A 17561-nucleotide genomic window follows, 5' to 3' on the forward strand; every position below is an offset into this window, starting at 1 on the left:
ATTTCATTGAGGTTTTGGTGGCAGAGGTGGTATGCGGTTTACATGTTTTCTATTGCTGTTTCCTCATGGGAGGCTTTCTGTAACAAACTGCACTCTCGCTGTACCTGAGTTTGTCCTCACTTCAGTTTTAACTTGGATTTCTAACTGCAAATACATAAACTGTGAGCTCAGGTGCGTGTTAGTAATTTCCACCCAAGGTAATGGACCCATTCCATCACACAGGACTAAGAGCTAACCCAAAGTGCTGCTTGCTCTGACTGTTGGTAACCGTGTGATGCCGGCTAAACTGGCGGAAGGCTTAGTCCTTTAGTGCCTGCGTTCCGCAATGACGTGGAAAGGGTGGAAAAGGGACAGGCTGCTCTGCTGGGAACAAAGCGAGGCCCTCAGAAGACCCAGGTGAACACGGAGTATTGCACCTTGCTGTAAGCCAGTAGGGCTTTGGAACCGGAGCGCTTACTCCGAGTCAAACCAAGGCTGCTACTCCTAGCTTCTCTGCAGGGAAGGCATAGCCCCTGTGGGATATAAAGCAGAATTTTATTAGATCTTAAGGTAAATATTTAGGCATCCAATGGCCAGCAGCAAGCAATGATAAAATACTTTTCGACTGCATTTGCAAAATTTGTGTTTATTTCTTGTTATCTGTAAGAGATCTCTAATCTTTGTATCTCACTCCTAGCAACGTCTCACCATGAATAAATCATGAGTGCTGACATAGGTCTCTAGTAAAGTGGCTGTGTGGAGATCAAGCTTAGGTAACTTAGCTGGCAAAACCTGATCTCAGTCTGATTTATTTCATAGTGAGAATTCGAAGTTAATGCCTTCACAAATACAGGTTAGTGTGGGGAAATGTACAAAACCAGTCGACCTTTCAAATGTACCTGGAGATGATTTCCAGAGGTCCCTTCCAACCCCGTATCATTCTGTGATTCTGTGAAGTGACTGTGTCATGTGAAAATCACTGAAAGTCAATGGAACTTACATTCTTAGACCAAGTGGATTCCTCTGAAAATGCCAAACATAATCTTCCCATTTGCTTGTATTAGGAGAGGTTCTGCTTAGTCTGACGTACATCTGGAGTGGAAAGTCACTGGATATTTTATGTTAGTATAAATGAAGAGAATTTCAGTCGCTGCTGAAACTGGTCTTCTGTCTAGTGTCAAGCGCAGAATGAAGGAAATGATATTGAAAAAATAAAAGACATGGAGTCCATGTTGAGGTTTAATCTCCTAGCACCTAAGATGTGGTTTATTTTTCCCACCACTTTTTAAAGTCGGAGCTTGCATCAACGCAGATTTAAATACATGACCTTCAGTCAGTTGATTTTGAGTTCCTGTAGCTTTTGGCATGATTTTTAAATGGATACCCGAACTGCTTGCGATGGTTAACTGCATGGCTGATGTAACCTCCTTTGCACTGGGCATGAAGGTGATGTAAAATGTTATGAATTCAGAGGTCTGACGCTTGGTGGGGGAACAAGGGAAGTTTGGCGAAGTGCGGTGTGAGAGTTTCCATGTGACTTATTGGGGGGTCTACAAACAGGGAGAGACAGCGGATCCCAGCGTCGCTTGCAAGTGACTGCAAGTTAAGCTGTTGGATGACTGAGGGTAGGATTTATGCCAGGAATGCAGTGCAAAATTTATTTTTCCAAACTAGGATGGAAAGGATCAGGTAGACACTGAAGTGTCAAAGAACTTTGTCAGTGGGCTAAGGGGAGGTCTTCTGTTTGCATTTGCCTAGAAGAATGCAGAGAGAGGAAGTCTGAAACGCATCTCCCCCAGTCCACAGGTTAGAGAGAAAAATACAAATGTTGGTTTTTTTCCCTCTACAGTGCTTTCATTCTATGTAAACATTTAGTTTTTAGGCAGCTCAGTGATTGCAGATTGTCACTCTCACTGCCTCACAGGAAGCAGCTCTGCTCCTGGAGCTAGTCAGACCTCCTGTGATGAATCCCAGACAAGACGTAGGAAAGCCGAGGGAGGTCTGGCCTGAGAGTGGTGGATTCAGCTTTGGAAGATGGATAACAGCTAAACACACGGTCTAGGTGAAGGCAGAAAATAAGCAGGCAGTAGCAGTAGGTAACAGGAGGTAGCAGTGACAACTTGTATTTTTTGGATTTCTCATCTCTTTCCACTGTTGTTTCCAATGGAAAGGCCAGGGAAAGCTGAGATCTTGTTATTTTAACTCCATTCAGATCTTGTCTGGTCTAAGAAACACGCTGGTCTAAACTAGCACTGATGCGGTACTTGATGTTTAACTCCCTGTGTTTCCCTGTGTAGAAAGAACTAGTCTATCATTGGATTCAGTGGAATTTTACCTTGAGCATAAATAGGGATTGACTTAAGTATTTGCTTAAGTGATCACCTTAGGCGAGTCATACCTGTAAGCACCTTTGAAATACCAGCATTTCAGAGCACTAAATAGAAATTAGCAGGGAAGGATTCCACAGCGTTTCAGTAAAAAGAAAAGATCCCAGAGCTTTGGTGGTGCAGTGTCTCCCGGGGGGCTGTCGGGTGCCCGGGTGGGTGGGTGCGCAGGAGAAGGGCACAGGCCTTCCCTACGCTTCCAGCATGTTTGTCACCCCCCACCTCTAGATGGAAGGTGCTGAAGTAAAGAAAACAGCATATTCTGCCATAACTCTGTATTTTCTTTTGTGGTCTGTTTATCTTTCATGGGATTGTATTTTAGTATGTTCTTTCATAAACTAACAGGCACTGTACTTACCACAAATATAAATCAGTAACAAAATCCACTGGAATATCTCCATGTGTATAACTAAAGAAAAGGCCAACAAAATTTTTATATCTTACAGTTAAAACAATTCATTAACGATAAATATCTCATGTAACTGGAATTAACTCAGTGGCTGATTTCTTCATAGTTCTGTCTTTTCTAAATATTTATACCTTTATAACCGCAGGCAAACACATTGGAATCCTAAAATCTGCTCTGGGTTTTTTATGGTGCTGTGTATAGTCCATGTATGTAAACCTCACGTATATGCCTCTATTTCCCAAATCATAATATAAATTTCAAACCTTTAAATTGGGTTTATACTGTGCTTCTGGATGTAGCTGAACTTTGTGTGTAAGAATGACATCATTGTTTCTGGAGTTACCAGCCTACATGAAAAGAGGAAAATCAGAAGCAGACTTTTTAAGAGGAAAATATCAAACAAAATAAATGGTTTGAACACAATATATGATGCTTTTGGGTGCTATAAACATTTTATTGTTACTTGTTTGGGAAGAACCGCGTAACTCACTGGGGCTCCACAACTTGTGAGTAATGCAGCCATCTCAAAACCTAGCAGATTTATCAGTCACAGTCTTCAAATGAAAATCTGGGATCTCATTTCCTCCTAAGCCCTTTTAAATTGGACCCAGTGTTTAACAATGGCTCATCTGCATGTGCTTCCTTACACTTAACATGAAACACAACTCGGACTGAAAAGTGTGATCTGATGGGAATATTTTAGTGCCGGAGCGCTAAAATCTACTTGTGGCTTCTATTTTAAAGAGCACCAGAAACTTAAGAAAAATGTCACCAATAGCAGTAATTACAGGAGATATGGTATTTCACTTAGAGATTTGTTGCTAGAAATTAACAATTGTTTATATTATTAATCCTGCATAGGCAATAACTGATGTCTAGATGAAGTGCCAGCACGCCTGCCGTTGCACTGACCCTCCCTCTGCTCTTTGTCACGGGGCCACGTTTCACCCTCTCTTTACAGGCAGTGGGGAGAGGCACCAGAGGATGATTTTCGGGGGTCGCCCGGACACTTGGTGGCAGTGACCTACATCTGCCTTTCGGTGCCCGGCTGACAGACCGACCGCCGGACCCTTCCTGCATCTTCTGGAGAGGACCTTGCTGGGGTAAGGTGGTTGAGCCTGGCTGTAAGCACACCGGCCCCACGTGCTGCTCCTCACAGCAGCATCTCATCCTGCTAACTGCTGCCCTACAGGGGATGCTGCCGTCAGCCAGCTCCACACCTGGTGGCAGCTCCCGGCTCCTCCAGTGCTTTCCTTCACTTGCGAGATTACTGTACAGCACGGGAATTCTGCAGCAGCACCGCTGCGGGGTGGAATTCTGCCCGACAGATCAGCAGAAAGCATTTTGCTGGGGAAAGTTTTCTGTAAATAACACCTCTGTTGGGTTTTTGCCTCAACTTCACCTAGTATTATTATTATTATTTCCAAATGATGTGGCTGATGGTGCGCACAGGCTCCTGCCTGCTGCTCACAGACATCGTCCTCCTCTGTGTGACCACAGCGTTTTCCTGTTGCATCCAGTTGCGAGGTTGCAACCAAAGGCTTGTGGTGTCCCGTGTGGCGGCCGCAGCGGCGGCAGGCACATGTGGGAAGCCCTAGTCCTATTTCCATGCAAATTTTCTTCTTCCTAATTAATTGTTGTTTCAGAAAGGGAGTAGGAATCCAGCCCCCGAGGAGCTCCGAGGCTCCCCGTTCGGGGTGACAGAGGTGGCACGCAAAGACTGCCCCCGGCGAGCGGCCGGGAGCCGAGCGCTGCGGGACCCGCAGCCCACCCGGCTCTGCAGCGCCGGCGCTTCGCTGCGGGGAGCCGAGGCCGGCAAAGGCTGCGGGCGGAGCCGGGCGCAGTGCGGGCCCGCCGCGCCGCCGCTCGGTGTGTGCCCGCAGCCGGGCGGGCTCGGGGCGGCGCGGGCGGCGGCGGCGCTGTGCATGCCGGGCGCGGGGCGGCGCGGGCAGGAAGCGCTCGCTGCCGGCCGAGGCGAGCCCAGCCCAGCCCAGCCCGTGCGCAGCCGGCGGCGGGGGCGGGCGCTGCCGTGCCGGTGCCGCTGGGGCTGGGGCACGGCGGAGGCAGCGGCGGGATGGGGTTGGCTTCCTGAAGCGGGTGTGTTGGGGGGGCGGGGGGGGCAGGGCGGGAGGGGGCTGGTTTTGCATTTCGGTCCCTCTCCGCCCCCCTCCTGCCCCTCTCTCCCAAGTTCGCCGCTCTGCCGCGGCCCCTCCGGAGCGGGCTTGGCTGCGGGCTGCCCCTGCCCCGCTCCCGGCGCTGTCCGGGGCGGGGACTGCGGGGAGCCGAGGCGACCGAGGCAGCGGCCCCGCCGCCCCCGGGGAGGCTCTTGCTCCGGGGAGCAGCGCGGGGGGAGGCGGCTGGCACAGGCGCCGGGTTCCGCCGCCCGCCCCCCCGGCACCGCCGCCGTCTGCCCAGCGCTGGCAGCCCCGGGAGATGGTGACACATGAAGCGTGCGGGAAGGACCATGGTTGAGAGGACCAGCAAGTTCTTGCTGATCGTGGCCGTCTCGGTGTGCTTCATGCTTATCCTGTACCAGTACGTGGGGCCGGGGCTGAGCCTGGGTTCCCCCAGCGGCCGCTCCTACTCGGAGGAGCTGGACCTCTTCCCCACGCCGGACCCGCACTACGTGAAGAAGTACTACTTCCCCGTGCGGGAGCTGGAGCGGGAGCTCGCCTTCGACATGAAGGGCGAGGACGTGATCGTCTTCCTGCACATCCAGAAGACCGGCGGCACCACCTTCGGCCGCCACCTGGTGCAAAACGTGCGGCTGGAGGTGCCCTGCGACTGCCGGCCCGGGCAGAAGAAGTGCACCTGCTACCGCCCCAACCGCCGGGAGACCTGGCTCTTCTCCCGCTTCTCCACGGGCTGGAGCTGCGGGCTGCACGCCGACTGGACCGAGCTCACCAACTGCGTGCCCGGAGTGCTGGACCGCCGGGAGAGCGCCGCCGCCAAGACGCCCAGGTACCGGCCCGCCGCCCTCTCCCCCCCCCCGCTGCCCCGCCGCCGCTCGCCCCGAGCCCTTCCGCTGCTGAGCCCCCCCCCTCCTCCCGGTGCCTTGCAGCGTGCTGCTAACCAGCCCTGCCCCAACCTGCCCCGAACCTCTCCTCAGCCGGTTCACCTGTCCTCCCCTCCCGCCCTCCAGGCTGTGCCCTGCGCCTTCCCTCTGCATTCCCAGGCAAATAACACTGCTCTCTCCCTCCCACGTACCCAGCGCGCTGCACCCTCAGCCCGTGCTCTTCTGCTCTAGCAGCCTCTCTGGACCCCTTAGCAAGCCTCTGTATTTGTTCTGCTTACTCTCTTTTCTAAACATTAAGTCTTCATCTCAGACCTTGCTTGCCACCTTTTAGTACCCATTACACCATACCCTAGTCTCAAGCTTGCCTTTGTAATCAGCCGTGCCCTAACCTGTGCACCCCTTTTCCTCCAGCTGGAATTGTTCTCCGGTGCAACTGAGGAGAGGCACACCACACCACCAGTCCTCGTGCTTACCCCCTTGTTTTACCCCCTCTAGTCCGCCTGATAGTTTTTTGCACGTTGCAGAAAACATCCCTTAAACACCCTGTTTATCTTGAGGGAGACCTGAGGTGAAATCTTTTGGGAAAAGGAACTACCTTGTACATGTTCCTTGTGTCTCCCTCATCTGTGCACCAGGAGAGAGCAAGAGCCACCCGAAAGCACCCCTCAGTGCATCCCTGTTGAATAGCCAGTGTTTCTGCTGTCTTATCCCATTATTTCTCTACGTTGGTCTCTTTCTAAATTATAAGCTTCAGAGGAATTTTCCGTTTGAAGTACTCTGATAAAGACAGTGGCTTATATTAAGATCTCCAAAGATTATGTTCTTTTAGCGTAATATATCTTTGTGTCTTTCATTTTAGGAGACAGGTTTTTTAATTGATCGGGTTTTTTTAACACCACACACACCTTCCTTGATATATCAGTGTTTTTATTACGGCACTTTGTAATCTGTTTGCCTTAAAGTTTCATTCTTAAGGGTGTCCAAGATCTTATGCTAACATTTGCTTATGCCATATGCTTTATTTATATGCATATTGTTAATACCATATATAATCCCTTTAGTGAAAAGTGGCCTTTAAGAAAGTGTGTTTTAGCATCATAACTGTTTTTTCTCTGCGTTTTTTAAAAGTGATTTTTAATCATTTTTCTTTGAGTGGAGCTGAGTGTGATTGCCGGGGTTCTTTATTGTCTCTGTCATGATTGCTGCTGTTTTCAACCCGTTTTGGTGTTAGTCATCCAAGTACTGTGCTCAGATTGCTGTCATGCTGCCTGACCCAGGAGCAGCAAACTGAAGTATGTATCTAAAGGGCTGAGTATTCAGGCTTTCCTGTGGTCTCTTATTTTATTAATTAGGTGCCTGAAAACACCTGTAAGTAAAATATCCTTAGCCCATCTGGTTGCTGTTGAGATTTTAGTGAAGTCTTGTCAGTAAGAATGCACGAAGTTCAAATCAGATTTAAAAAAGAAACAAAGAATTACCCATTTTGTGAACCTTGGTACTTGCCTAGCAAACCATTAACCTTACATAAGGACCTGTGTAGTTTTATGAATTGTCTTGTCTGCTTCTGTTGGCAATTTTGTACTGAAATCTGTGATGTGTTCAGTATTTAGCTGTCTCATCCTACTTAGCAGTTGTTTGCTGGGTTTTGTTTTGTTGTTTGTTTTTTTTTTATTAGGTACATGAGAACAGGGCACTTCAGATTGGGAAGTAGTAATTAAATTCTTTACTGTAAGTCAAAAGAAGTTGAGAACCAGAAGCCTATCGCCTCATGTCAAATGCTTGTAAACAAGCTTTTCTTTGCCACTTTTTTTGGAACATCAGGAACTATATGCTTCTATATACTTCTTAACTGTCTTGATTTTGGATGTGCAGGAAAAATAATTAAGCCTGCCCCATTCCCTCATGTCTGCATATCCAAAAATAGTTCTCTTTACTTGTAGTCTCCTCACTTCCCTTAAATCTAAATTAGAACTTCATTTTCAGCAGATTACAGAATAACTATGATGTGAAAGTTTTAGATAATCCAAGGTTTATCACCTTGGTCTTTTAGTCAAAAAGCAGAATTTCCTATTCATTGTATCCTGAGGATGGTTTTGGTGCAATGAGCAACTGCTGGGTATGTTAGTACTGTCCTAGGATCTGCTCTGTTCTACTGCAGTCCAGTTTAGTAGACACTTTCTCCAAACTATTATTTATTTCATGTCTAAGAAAATTGGGAGTAAGAGACAGGCAATGCTTTTGTAAAATAAAAATTGATGGATTGCCTTTGTTAGAAAAGGGATAGTCTTGTATTATGTCCGTCGCACTAAGAGCAATATAACTTCATTTCTCCATTGTGAGTGTTGTATCTCCTGCGTTGAAACAGGACATGTTTTTACATAAGGCATATGCTGGAGAGGCTACTGTTTTATAATAGAACTGAACTATGAAAATATCTCACTCTCTTTCAAAAGAAAAAAAAAAAAGAAGAAAAAGGAGCAGCAAACAACTATTCGGTCAGGGTTCCCTCAGATTTAAATGTTATCCACTCTGGGTTTTGGAGTACAGTCTTCAAACTCAGGTTTTAAAGCTAACGTACTGGCCTCTGCTTCTACTAATTAATTCAAAGTTTAAACCTTTGTTCTTCCAACTATATGTTTATCCCCCAAAACAAAACAGCTGACTTGTGATTACAAATAAATCTGCCTTCTAGTGAATGTTGGAAAGCGTGAAGGTCATTCAGTATTGCCCACATGTACAAATCATGAGTTTAAAGCTGTTAACTTTGTAAGGAATGCAGTTTTATCACTGCACAGTGCCCTATTGCACCGCATTCCATAACCTGCGTATGGTACATAAATTTACAATGCAATTGCTCTTTTTATTGTTCTTCTGTTCTGTGTTACACTTAATGATTAGGAGCCCTAGATTGCCGAAGACTGCAATTTTATTTTTTTCTTTCTTCTTCTTTCTTTCTTTCTTTTGCACTGATATAGTAAGAAGTTACAGATGGGTGTTTTAGCTCTGATAGGTCAGTACTCCTTCAAAAAAAAAAGCCAAAACCCCAACAAACTACTGGTTCTCATCCCCCTTCTTCCCCCCCACCCCCTTAGTGACTTCCCCTGTTTTGTATTCAAAAGACTTCTGGACAAGCACTTCTTGAAGCAAATGTTATGTTTTATACACAGCCAGTAAAAGCAAGAGATTGATTTGTTTGGGGGCTGTAAAACTTGGGACTCCAAGGAACTCTGAAGCTGGCTCTGTTTATCAGCGAAGTCACTCAGCTGCAGTTCTCTTCGTGGCTTTAGTAGAGGGCAAATTCCAAGATTTTGGGAATGGAGACCTATTCATTCCTTGTACTGTTAGGCATAAGTAACTGCTGGAAAAGACTTTTTTTTTTAAAAAAAGCAGATAATACTAAGCTGCGTGGTTTGAGTCATCATGATGATATTTCAGAAAGCAGAGGCTAAGCAGTGTCTGTGAACTGCTCCCTTAAATTTATCTCACCTAAAACTGCAAGAGATCTGATCTCTTTGGTTGGTTCTGAAAAAAAGCCGAACTTCTCTGTCAGCCCAGTTATTTAATTTGGCTTCCAGAATTAGAAAAATCTTTGAAGTGATCCACTAGTAACTTGTCCATCTCCTCCGTTAAAGGACTGGATGAAAGCCCCTGGAGGAAGCGTGATTCCATGCCCTTCTCGCTGCATCCTCCTTCTGTGCTCCCAACACAAGAGCAGAGCTGGGTGTTCTGAAGTTGTCCTTGTAGGACACTTCATGCGTGAGCTGGACTCTAATGTAAGGTGCTGCAGGAACACTAAAACAAATAAATTACACTGAAGGAATTCTACATGCTTCCTCTAGCGCTTCTCAAAAAAAAAAAAAAACAAACAACCGAAACAAAACCAAGCCAACCCAACCCCAAACAGCCTGGGCTTTGTAGCCATCCTGCCAGTTTCTTCTGTCTCACGAAAACAAGAGCATCTAAGCTGGTGTTCTCCTGAAGAGATGTTATTCACATGGAGAGGACTTTAAGGCATACAGCTCCTTTAAAAATACATTCCGTGCCAGCTGCCTGTTGCTGTGGAGAACTCGTGTGCTTGGAAGAGTGTTGGAAGGGCATTGCTGGCTCTGTGCTCCCCCAGCTCACACGCATGCTCTGCCTTCTGTTATTCTCTTTCAAGCACCAGGTATATGGTGGGTTTTTTTATTTTTAATGAGCCACCTTAAGACACTAAGCTTCGTCTTGGGTTTGTGTGTGTGTTTTTCTGTGCTAGTCTGTCATAGAAGTTTGGTTTCTGAGTTCATCTATGGACAAAAAACTTGACAGAAGTGTTTCTTTGTGATTTTAAAAACATGTGCGCCCTTCCAATTTCAATATTCTTTCTCTAGATTTCATATGCTTTAGAAATAAAAATTGTAATTCATATACTTTTTTTTAATGTAAGAAATCTATGGCGGGTTAGTAAAACCTGCTGTTAAACAGATAGTCTAAGTTTTAGAATCTCTCTGATAAGCTATTTAGAGCTTATGTTTTGGGTTGGTGGTTGTTTTTTTTTTTTTTTTTTGTTTTTAACAAAACACAATTAACAAGGCTCAGCAGTTTGTTGGTTTGATTTTTCTGAAGTGTGAACTTTCACAGCTTCCAACCACATATCTGTCCCTTTGCAGGGATCTGTTCTTGATGAGGTTTTTATTATATGTGTGCTTAGGAGCTGCAGAGACACGTTGTCAAGAGACCAACTGTTTGAGAATGAAAGGCTTTACCAAATCGTTTTCATAATAGCACTTTTAAAAAGCTTGGGTTTATCATTCTTGGTGGATCTGTGTGTGCTGGGGGTTGTGAAATACCTGTCTGCGGGGAGCAAGGGGCAGTTTTTCCACTCACCAGTTCAGCTTAGGCTAGTTTCTCTTAAGGAGTGGGGGAGAAGTATCAATGTAAACCTATTTTCAGTAGCCTGATTCTTCTCTCAAATCCGTAGCATGTGGAGTATTTTAAAGCCTGCTGGTCTGATATGAAATTTTTTGTATCCACTGGTGCTTGCCCATAAAGCCAGGTTGGTTTTTCAGAGCCAGGCAATTCTGAGAGGCCGGATAGTTTTGTGGTGAAAATCTTTAAATTTGACATGGTAACTAAAAGTAGGTGAAAGTTGGAACTCTTCAAACAGCTGCCTTCAGGTTGAGGTACTATATTTATCTGCGTTTACGGCTTTTGGCTAGTACACCAGGTCTAATTACTCTTACTATTTTTTTTTTATTTTGCTGGCAAAGCAAAAGGATGTGTCCTTAGATATGTTCTTGCTTGAGTGTATACTTACACTAACCTGATTTTGCAAAACTATGCGTTTGGCTGTTTTCTATTAATCTTTAAACAAAAGTTGTGTCATAACATAATAATTTTGTTTTTCTGCTTAGAAGTTTGCGAACACTCTTTACCCAGACCTCAGATTTTGCCTTTTTGCCCTTATCCTTTCCCACTCTACAAATAAAAATGTATTGCTATTCTGAGTAAAACCTTTGATAATCGCTTTTTTCTTCTTTTTTTTTTTTCTTAACCCAACAATTCAGAAATAATTACTTTTAAAGAGCTGACTCGAATGTTATTAACGACTGAACTGGGTGCTTTGATATATACTCCCAGTCTAAGGACAGTCTTTAAGGAATGGTCCACTGTGAATGCACAGCTGATGTATTCCACCACCCGAGCGTATGCAAGGCTTTTGAGGTTAATTACTTAGAGATTACAGTTTGTAACACTTCGTGAAGGGTCCTGTCTTGTCAGTTTGAAATGACGAGTAGAGGGCCTGTTCTCTATCACTCATTGAGCAAGCAATTTTAGTGTGCGTGTATCTCTTCCAAAATAACATGATCTTGAGCAATGTCACCTCGTGACCTTTATGTCACATCTTGAAAGGAGTCTGTGATTTAAGAAAATGGGAGTTCATGAGTGCTGTAGGGGCTTTAGGTGAAAAGTACCCTGTGATCTGCAAGTATGTGAGTTCGATGTGGTGTGATAGAACTTAACCTGATGCAGCCTTACCTGGTGTGAAAAGGGTGGGACCTGCCTGGGGATGTGTCTTGAGGCCTCTTCCCCGCAGAGGACTGGTGAAGGTCTTTCGTTGGATATTAGGATGCAAACTGGAAGAGGTCATATTGCTTCTTAAGGAAGCACTGCTAGAGGGGATTATGTTATAACTTGGAGATTATTACAATGCTGCCTTCCCTCTGGGCCTTCTGTTTCTTCTAGGAAGGAGGAAGAGATTAGCCTCCTCTTGTGGCCTCTTCCTTCGTTGATTTGCAGGGTCAGACTTAATGGGTTTGGTCAGCCATCAGCAGAAGCTTTTGGCTGCCTGTCACAGAAATTGTAGGAGTGTAACCTGGGACCTGTTTTCTAGAAAGCAATTCAGGATGTGCGGGCCTGGAGTTATTTAAGAAAACTTCTTTGAGTTCATTTCATAAGTGAAGTTGATGTTGTGCCTTATCTGAGTCATATTTGTACGCAATGCCCACGCTTCCTGCTCTCATCAAGAGTCCTAGATGACTCCTTGCCAAAGTGTTCCTCACCCAAATGTTAGTCACAACAGTGACAAGCAGAGCCACAGAAGAATCATGATAGAGAGCAGTCAAAGGGGCTGTGTTTGTGGCTCTGGCATTCTAGGTACTTTGACCTGGGAACAGAGTGACTGTACAGATAGAACACACCTGATTTTAAATTCAGTTAGGAATATCTGGTTTACTGAATGTATTGCGCACGTTCTGAGTCTCCCTGCTGTAAATCCTGCTGTCTTTTACAGGTTACGGCTTTTGTACGTCTCAAAAACAGGGAAAGGAGCATGGATGATTGCTTTCAGTCAGTCGTAGAACCAAGATCACTGCTTTGTGTCTCTTTATTTTAGACTTCCACTTACTTGGCAGTAACTTTACCACATCTGTTGTAGTAATGCTTTAAACAGGTAATATTTTGTCAGTAAACACTTGAGCTTCTCCTTGCTTTAGAAAGCCAAAGTGGCGTAGTCTAATGCCACAAAGCTTATCTTTGTTTATGCTTGTATTGCCAGGAAATATTACAGCAGAGAGAAATTTTCCATTATTGACTGAAATTGTGCATTGTCAAGCAAAGATGAAGCATGGTCTTTAATTCCTAATAATCACAAGTGTGATAGTCTGCCGAGTCAAGATTTTTTGATGGAGTCTTGCTTGGTGTGCATGGAAGGGAACGATACTTAAAACTCAGAAGCAAATGTCTTCCTAAACAAAGATGTTAGTGCTGCTGTGTTGAAAGAGTGTATGAAGCACAGGAGGAACACAGAGCTGAAGTAGTCCATTACAAATTCTCTTGTTTCTGAAATGGTGGTTGACCTTAAAAACAAACAAAAAAATTCTCTACTTTTTCTAAAGAAATTGAAGTAAGAATTGATGAGGAAAAAATAACCACTAGCATAGATTCAAGGCCACACAGTTTCTGTAATCACTATTTGATGTATTTTTGTTCACCCTTCTATTTCTGTAACAGAGTACTCTGCTGAAAATCCAGTCTGAGAATCTCTCTGAAGAGTCCTTTGGAGATTATTGTCACAGAGACACAAAGAGCCTTAAACACCTCTGTACTCTGTAGTGTGTCGAGTTTCAGATCTGAAGAGGATGCTTCAGATAGTCTTGTGTGTTACCACCAAAGGAGGAGCTATTTACCAATGCATGGCTATTGGAACCTGAGGTATCTCATGCCTGGAAAAAGTGTTTTCAGGAAAGGTCCATGCAGAGAGAGGTCGACAAATGAAAAGCACATCATATACTTAAGTAGAAACAACTAAACCCTATTGTATTAAATGGTGTACATCCGTTGTCATTTCTGTGCTTAGCCTCGGAACTATGATGTACTATTCTGAATGCTGCTTCGTCCCTACAAACTGCTGAGTGGAGCTAAGGATGTGAAATATTCTCGGGCATCTTTGTTCCAGTGATGCATCCAGAAAGGATTAAGAGACTCCTGTTGTCCAACGCTAACTGTAACCTGAATTTCTTAGCAGTCCTAGTTATATGGCTCTTTCACCTGCGTATTTCAAAGCCTCTTACAAAGTATATAGTAAATAGCACCTGGTGTTATATTCATTCACAGCCTAAACCAGCTCTTAAGTGGTCTGTCTTAAAGCTGTCTTTGACCGTAAATCGCAGACTTACATGTTCACATACAGACCTTTCCTGCCCAGTGACTTTGTCTCTTTCAGAAGTGACTAGTTTCTTAGCATGTTATTATTACTTTGCTCTGTACTTCCCTTCCTTCCACCCTATTAATGGTAAATTCTACATAATAGCTCACCTATGTTTTTATAGAGGAAATATTTCACAATTTCCTGCCAATTTAAACAAGAAAACAGTGATTTGCAATTAGCTTTTTATGGTCTGACTCTGTGTTTTGCTTCATAACTAATCTCCAGCCTATTGAGCAGAGATTCTTTCATTACACCTCACTGCAGATTGAAATATTATCATTCCTTTTATGGACCTCTTCTATGCGAGGGGTGAGACCTCTGAGCTTCCTGAGCCACCTTTGCATTTTTGTTTTTAAAAATACACCAAATTTCCTTTTTGGTTAATGCTGATCTTGAAGTACTAACTAAGAGGATTTAAGATTTTCTGGCGAAATAGCGTTGCTTAGTTTCAAAATGCCTGGGGACTTTTCATTGTCTAACTGCGGGTAAGTCAAAAGGGGCCTGGTTTCTGGACAAGTGCTAAAGAGGTAGAAGTGCTGCCTTCCAAAAAATCCTTCCATTTATTGGAATTGCTCTACATTTTAGCCTTAGTTCTTGTGTTAATTAGACATACACATGTATAAGATAACTGATTACAGGGAAATACTCAGTGGCTTTTGAAAGAAGATTTTGTGAAGAGTGTGAATTGTTCTTTCCTTTTCTTATCTTTAACAGCTTAAAGAAAGAAGTCTTTTTTTGTATTTTTTTCCTTTCAGGTCTCTCAGAAAATTTAAGTGTCCAAACAAATACTGTAAAAATAGAATTGACTTTTTTGTTTAAACTAACAGCTCTTGCTGCTGTGACCCCCTTGCTCTCAGTAAAGATTTTAGCTAGGGTACCTGTGACCCTATATCAAAGCGTTGGGAAAAAAATCAATGCCTCGTAGCTAAGACAAACAGCAGCAGCGTGCTGACTCACCACTTTCCTGACAGGTTTTGCTTTTCTAGAGGAGATGGGGGAAAGTACAAGGAGCACAAGAATCTCAGAGTATAATCATAATCAGTCAACCATCCCTTCAACCATGCCTTAAATCATAAAAGACTGGATTACCTTCTTCTGTTCCTTGCCTCTTTCTCTTCTCTTTCTTGCCACCTGTACCTTTTTTTAGGTCTTTGAAAGAGAAAAGACAGATGCGACTTGGGTAGTTCTGCAAGGAGGGAGATTGAACAGATTTATCCTGTCTGCTGAAACAAGTACAGTAGGAGTCATTTAGATGAGAAACCTCGTTAAGGGAAATACTTCATCCGTTGTGTACTGTACAGGAAAGCCGGTACGTTTGCACAGGAGCCTTTTCAGATAAGGAAATACCTCAGCATCTTTTCTAGGGGGAGAAAACTGGAATTTCTCGTTCCAAGGATCTGAGTGGAGTTGCCATCACTGATTATACTGTTGCGGTTGGTGGTATTATTTGCAACACATCCAAAATAAATCATCTTGAGCTTTTATTTGTCCTGAAGTTTTCCTTTGATTTATTTCACCACATTTCCATATGTTTAAAAATGACAGCATCTTTCCAGTGTGTACATCACCTGACTGCAGTAGAGCCTCAGACCAGGCCAAAGACTTTACCATTGATTTCACCACTATTGTAGTGAGATCCTGCATTTTTAACAGCCATATTCTGGTACACGTATCAGGATTCCTACTGTTGCTACTGGTAGCTTTGATTTTGAAATGTAATATTATGCTAAAGACTAATGACTCAATATTACCCTTCTTCATTCAAGCCGTTATTTGGGCACAGCGTTTAATCCTGCTCTTTCTTTTATACTTTGCAGACAGGCTTTGTCTAAGCAGTGTGTTACTTCTTCACAATATCAGAACAGCATTTATTTTCTGTCCTCGGAACTAACACTTTCCTCCAGGCTGGCATTTTCTTGTGCCTTGATTACTTCAATGCTATCTTCCTAAACTTGATAAATTTTCCTCTGTCACTTTAGAGATCTGTTACTGCCTATCTCTTCCTATTCTCCTAAGTTACTAGAAGTAGGACTTGAGCTCTGAATCAGCCAGTGGTCCCCGCTTCTATCACATCTTGAATTTTCAGGCAAATTCTGTCATACTTTCTAATATGCCCAATTTCCTTAGAGAGGAAGAAGCTTCCTGTGTTGAAATGCAAAGTTCCTTGGTTGTTGTTCATAATTAAGAGCTCATTGACCTGTGCTGTTATACACCTCGTAAATGCTATTATCACCAAATAAGATTAGCATAGGTATTTTGATTAGACATCCTCGGAAATGTTTGGTGCTGAAGCAGGAGTTGAAATGTCCTTTTCTGTCGTAGGCTTAGTTCACTTGAAGGCTGTGTCATCTTTGTTTAGATGCCCATGGCTTTACTCTTCATCCGGTGTGGTGTGAAAGCAGTCCACTACGCCCAGAAAGTCCTACAATATGCTCCAAACCATCTGATCACTTTCAGGGTGCTTCTGAAGTAATCACTTAATAAAGAAGTGAAATCATCTATATTTTCTTAGAAAGGGAAAATGTGTTTAATATGGTGTATTACTCTTTGAATGCTTTACACTCTTGCAAGATATCACGTACTTTGTTAAACTAGGATAAGTCAGAAGAGGGTGAAGTAATTTACTTAAAGTTGTGCTTATTTTTCGGTTTCTTCCCATAACTGTGTGATCACCTTCCCCCATCTTTCTTAGTCACAATGTGAATGTAGTCCATTTACCATTTCCATGGGTTTAAAAGTTTCTGAGGCAGAGCAGGCGCTAGCAGCTCGAGGCCTAACTGGCAGGAAGTAACTACAAAAATGTCTCATGTTTTCCATACTTCTTCTGATGGAGAGGATGGTCGTACTCCAGCACTGTGAACCCCACGTATTCCGGAATTGGGAAAAAAACCCAACCCATTCATCTATTTCGAGATGCTGGTTGTGTCTTGAGATTTTTATTTAGGTTTTCTTTTTGTTCTGGTCCTTGCAGAGCCCCTTTTTTTAATAGGTCAGAAAGCTTTAGATGTGCAAGACATGACTCTGCCAACATCAGAAACAACTGTTCATCTCAACAGTCAAATTTAATACGGTCAATACATTCAAATCTTTTGAGTGAGGTATTACCGTCTTAGGATGAGCCTCTTAACAGTACTCAGAAAGGGTTGTTTTCATGACTTTTACTAAATTGGATGAAGCCGACACCTGTTTATGCAACCAGTCATACATAGCAAACACATGTATTACAGAAACTCCAAATTAGCCAGTTACTATTTTCAGCAGTTACACTTTAATAGCCAGTTACCAATTTTCAGCCCCGAGTGTTCAGAAGTCAGTCAGGCTCCAAGCAGATGAGTTTTTTTTCTTTTTTTTTTTTTTTTTTAAGAAAATGCCAGCTCCAAATATTTAACTGATTAAAAATCACCAAAAGGTACATGATTTTAAAAAATAACCCTGTTGTTGACTGTTTCTAATAAGAGAGGGCCAACTATAGGTGGCCTCTTAGTTGTGACTTGGGTACGTCAAGAAGGAACTGAAGAACAGCCGCCACAATTCTATTATTATGAACTCGGGTTTGGTCATGCATCATGAGGACTGATGTGACTGTCA

At 43.6% G+C, this 17561-nt stretch overlaps 1 protein-coding gene across 1 annotated transcript in view; it reads left to right on the forward strand.

Annotated features, from left to right (window-relative positions):
* Positions 1 to 5215: 5215 nt before the first annotated feature.
* Positions 5216 to 17561, forward strand: part of HS6ST1 (heparan sulfate 6-O-sulfotransferase 1) — a 193543-nt gene continuing 181197 nt past the window's right edge. The window contains exon 1 of the mRNA XM_074153191.1: positions 5216 to 5733. Coding sequence (XP_074009292.1) covers positions 5216 to 5733 — 518 coding nt within the window. The remainder of the gene's footprint in view (positions 5734 to 17561) is intronic.

This window comes from Numenius arquata, chromosome 9, assembly GCF_964106895.1.
Source record: "Numenius arquata chromosome 9, bNumArq3.hap1.1, whole genome shotgun sequence".
NCBI lineage: Eukaryota > Metazoa > Chordata > Aves > Charadriiformes > Scolopacidae > Numenius > Numenius arquata.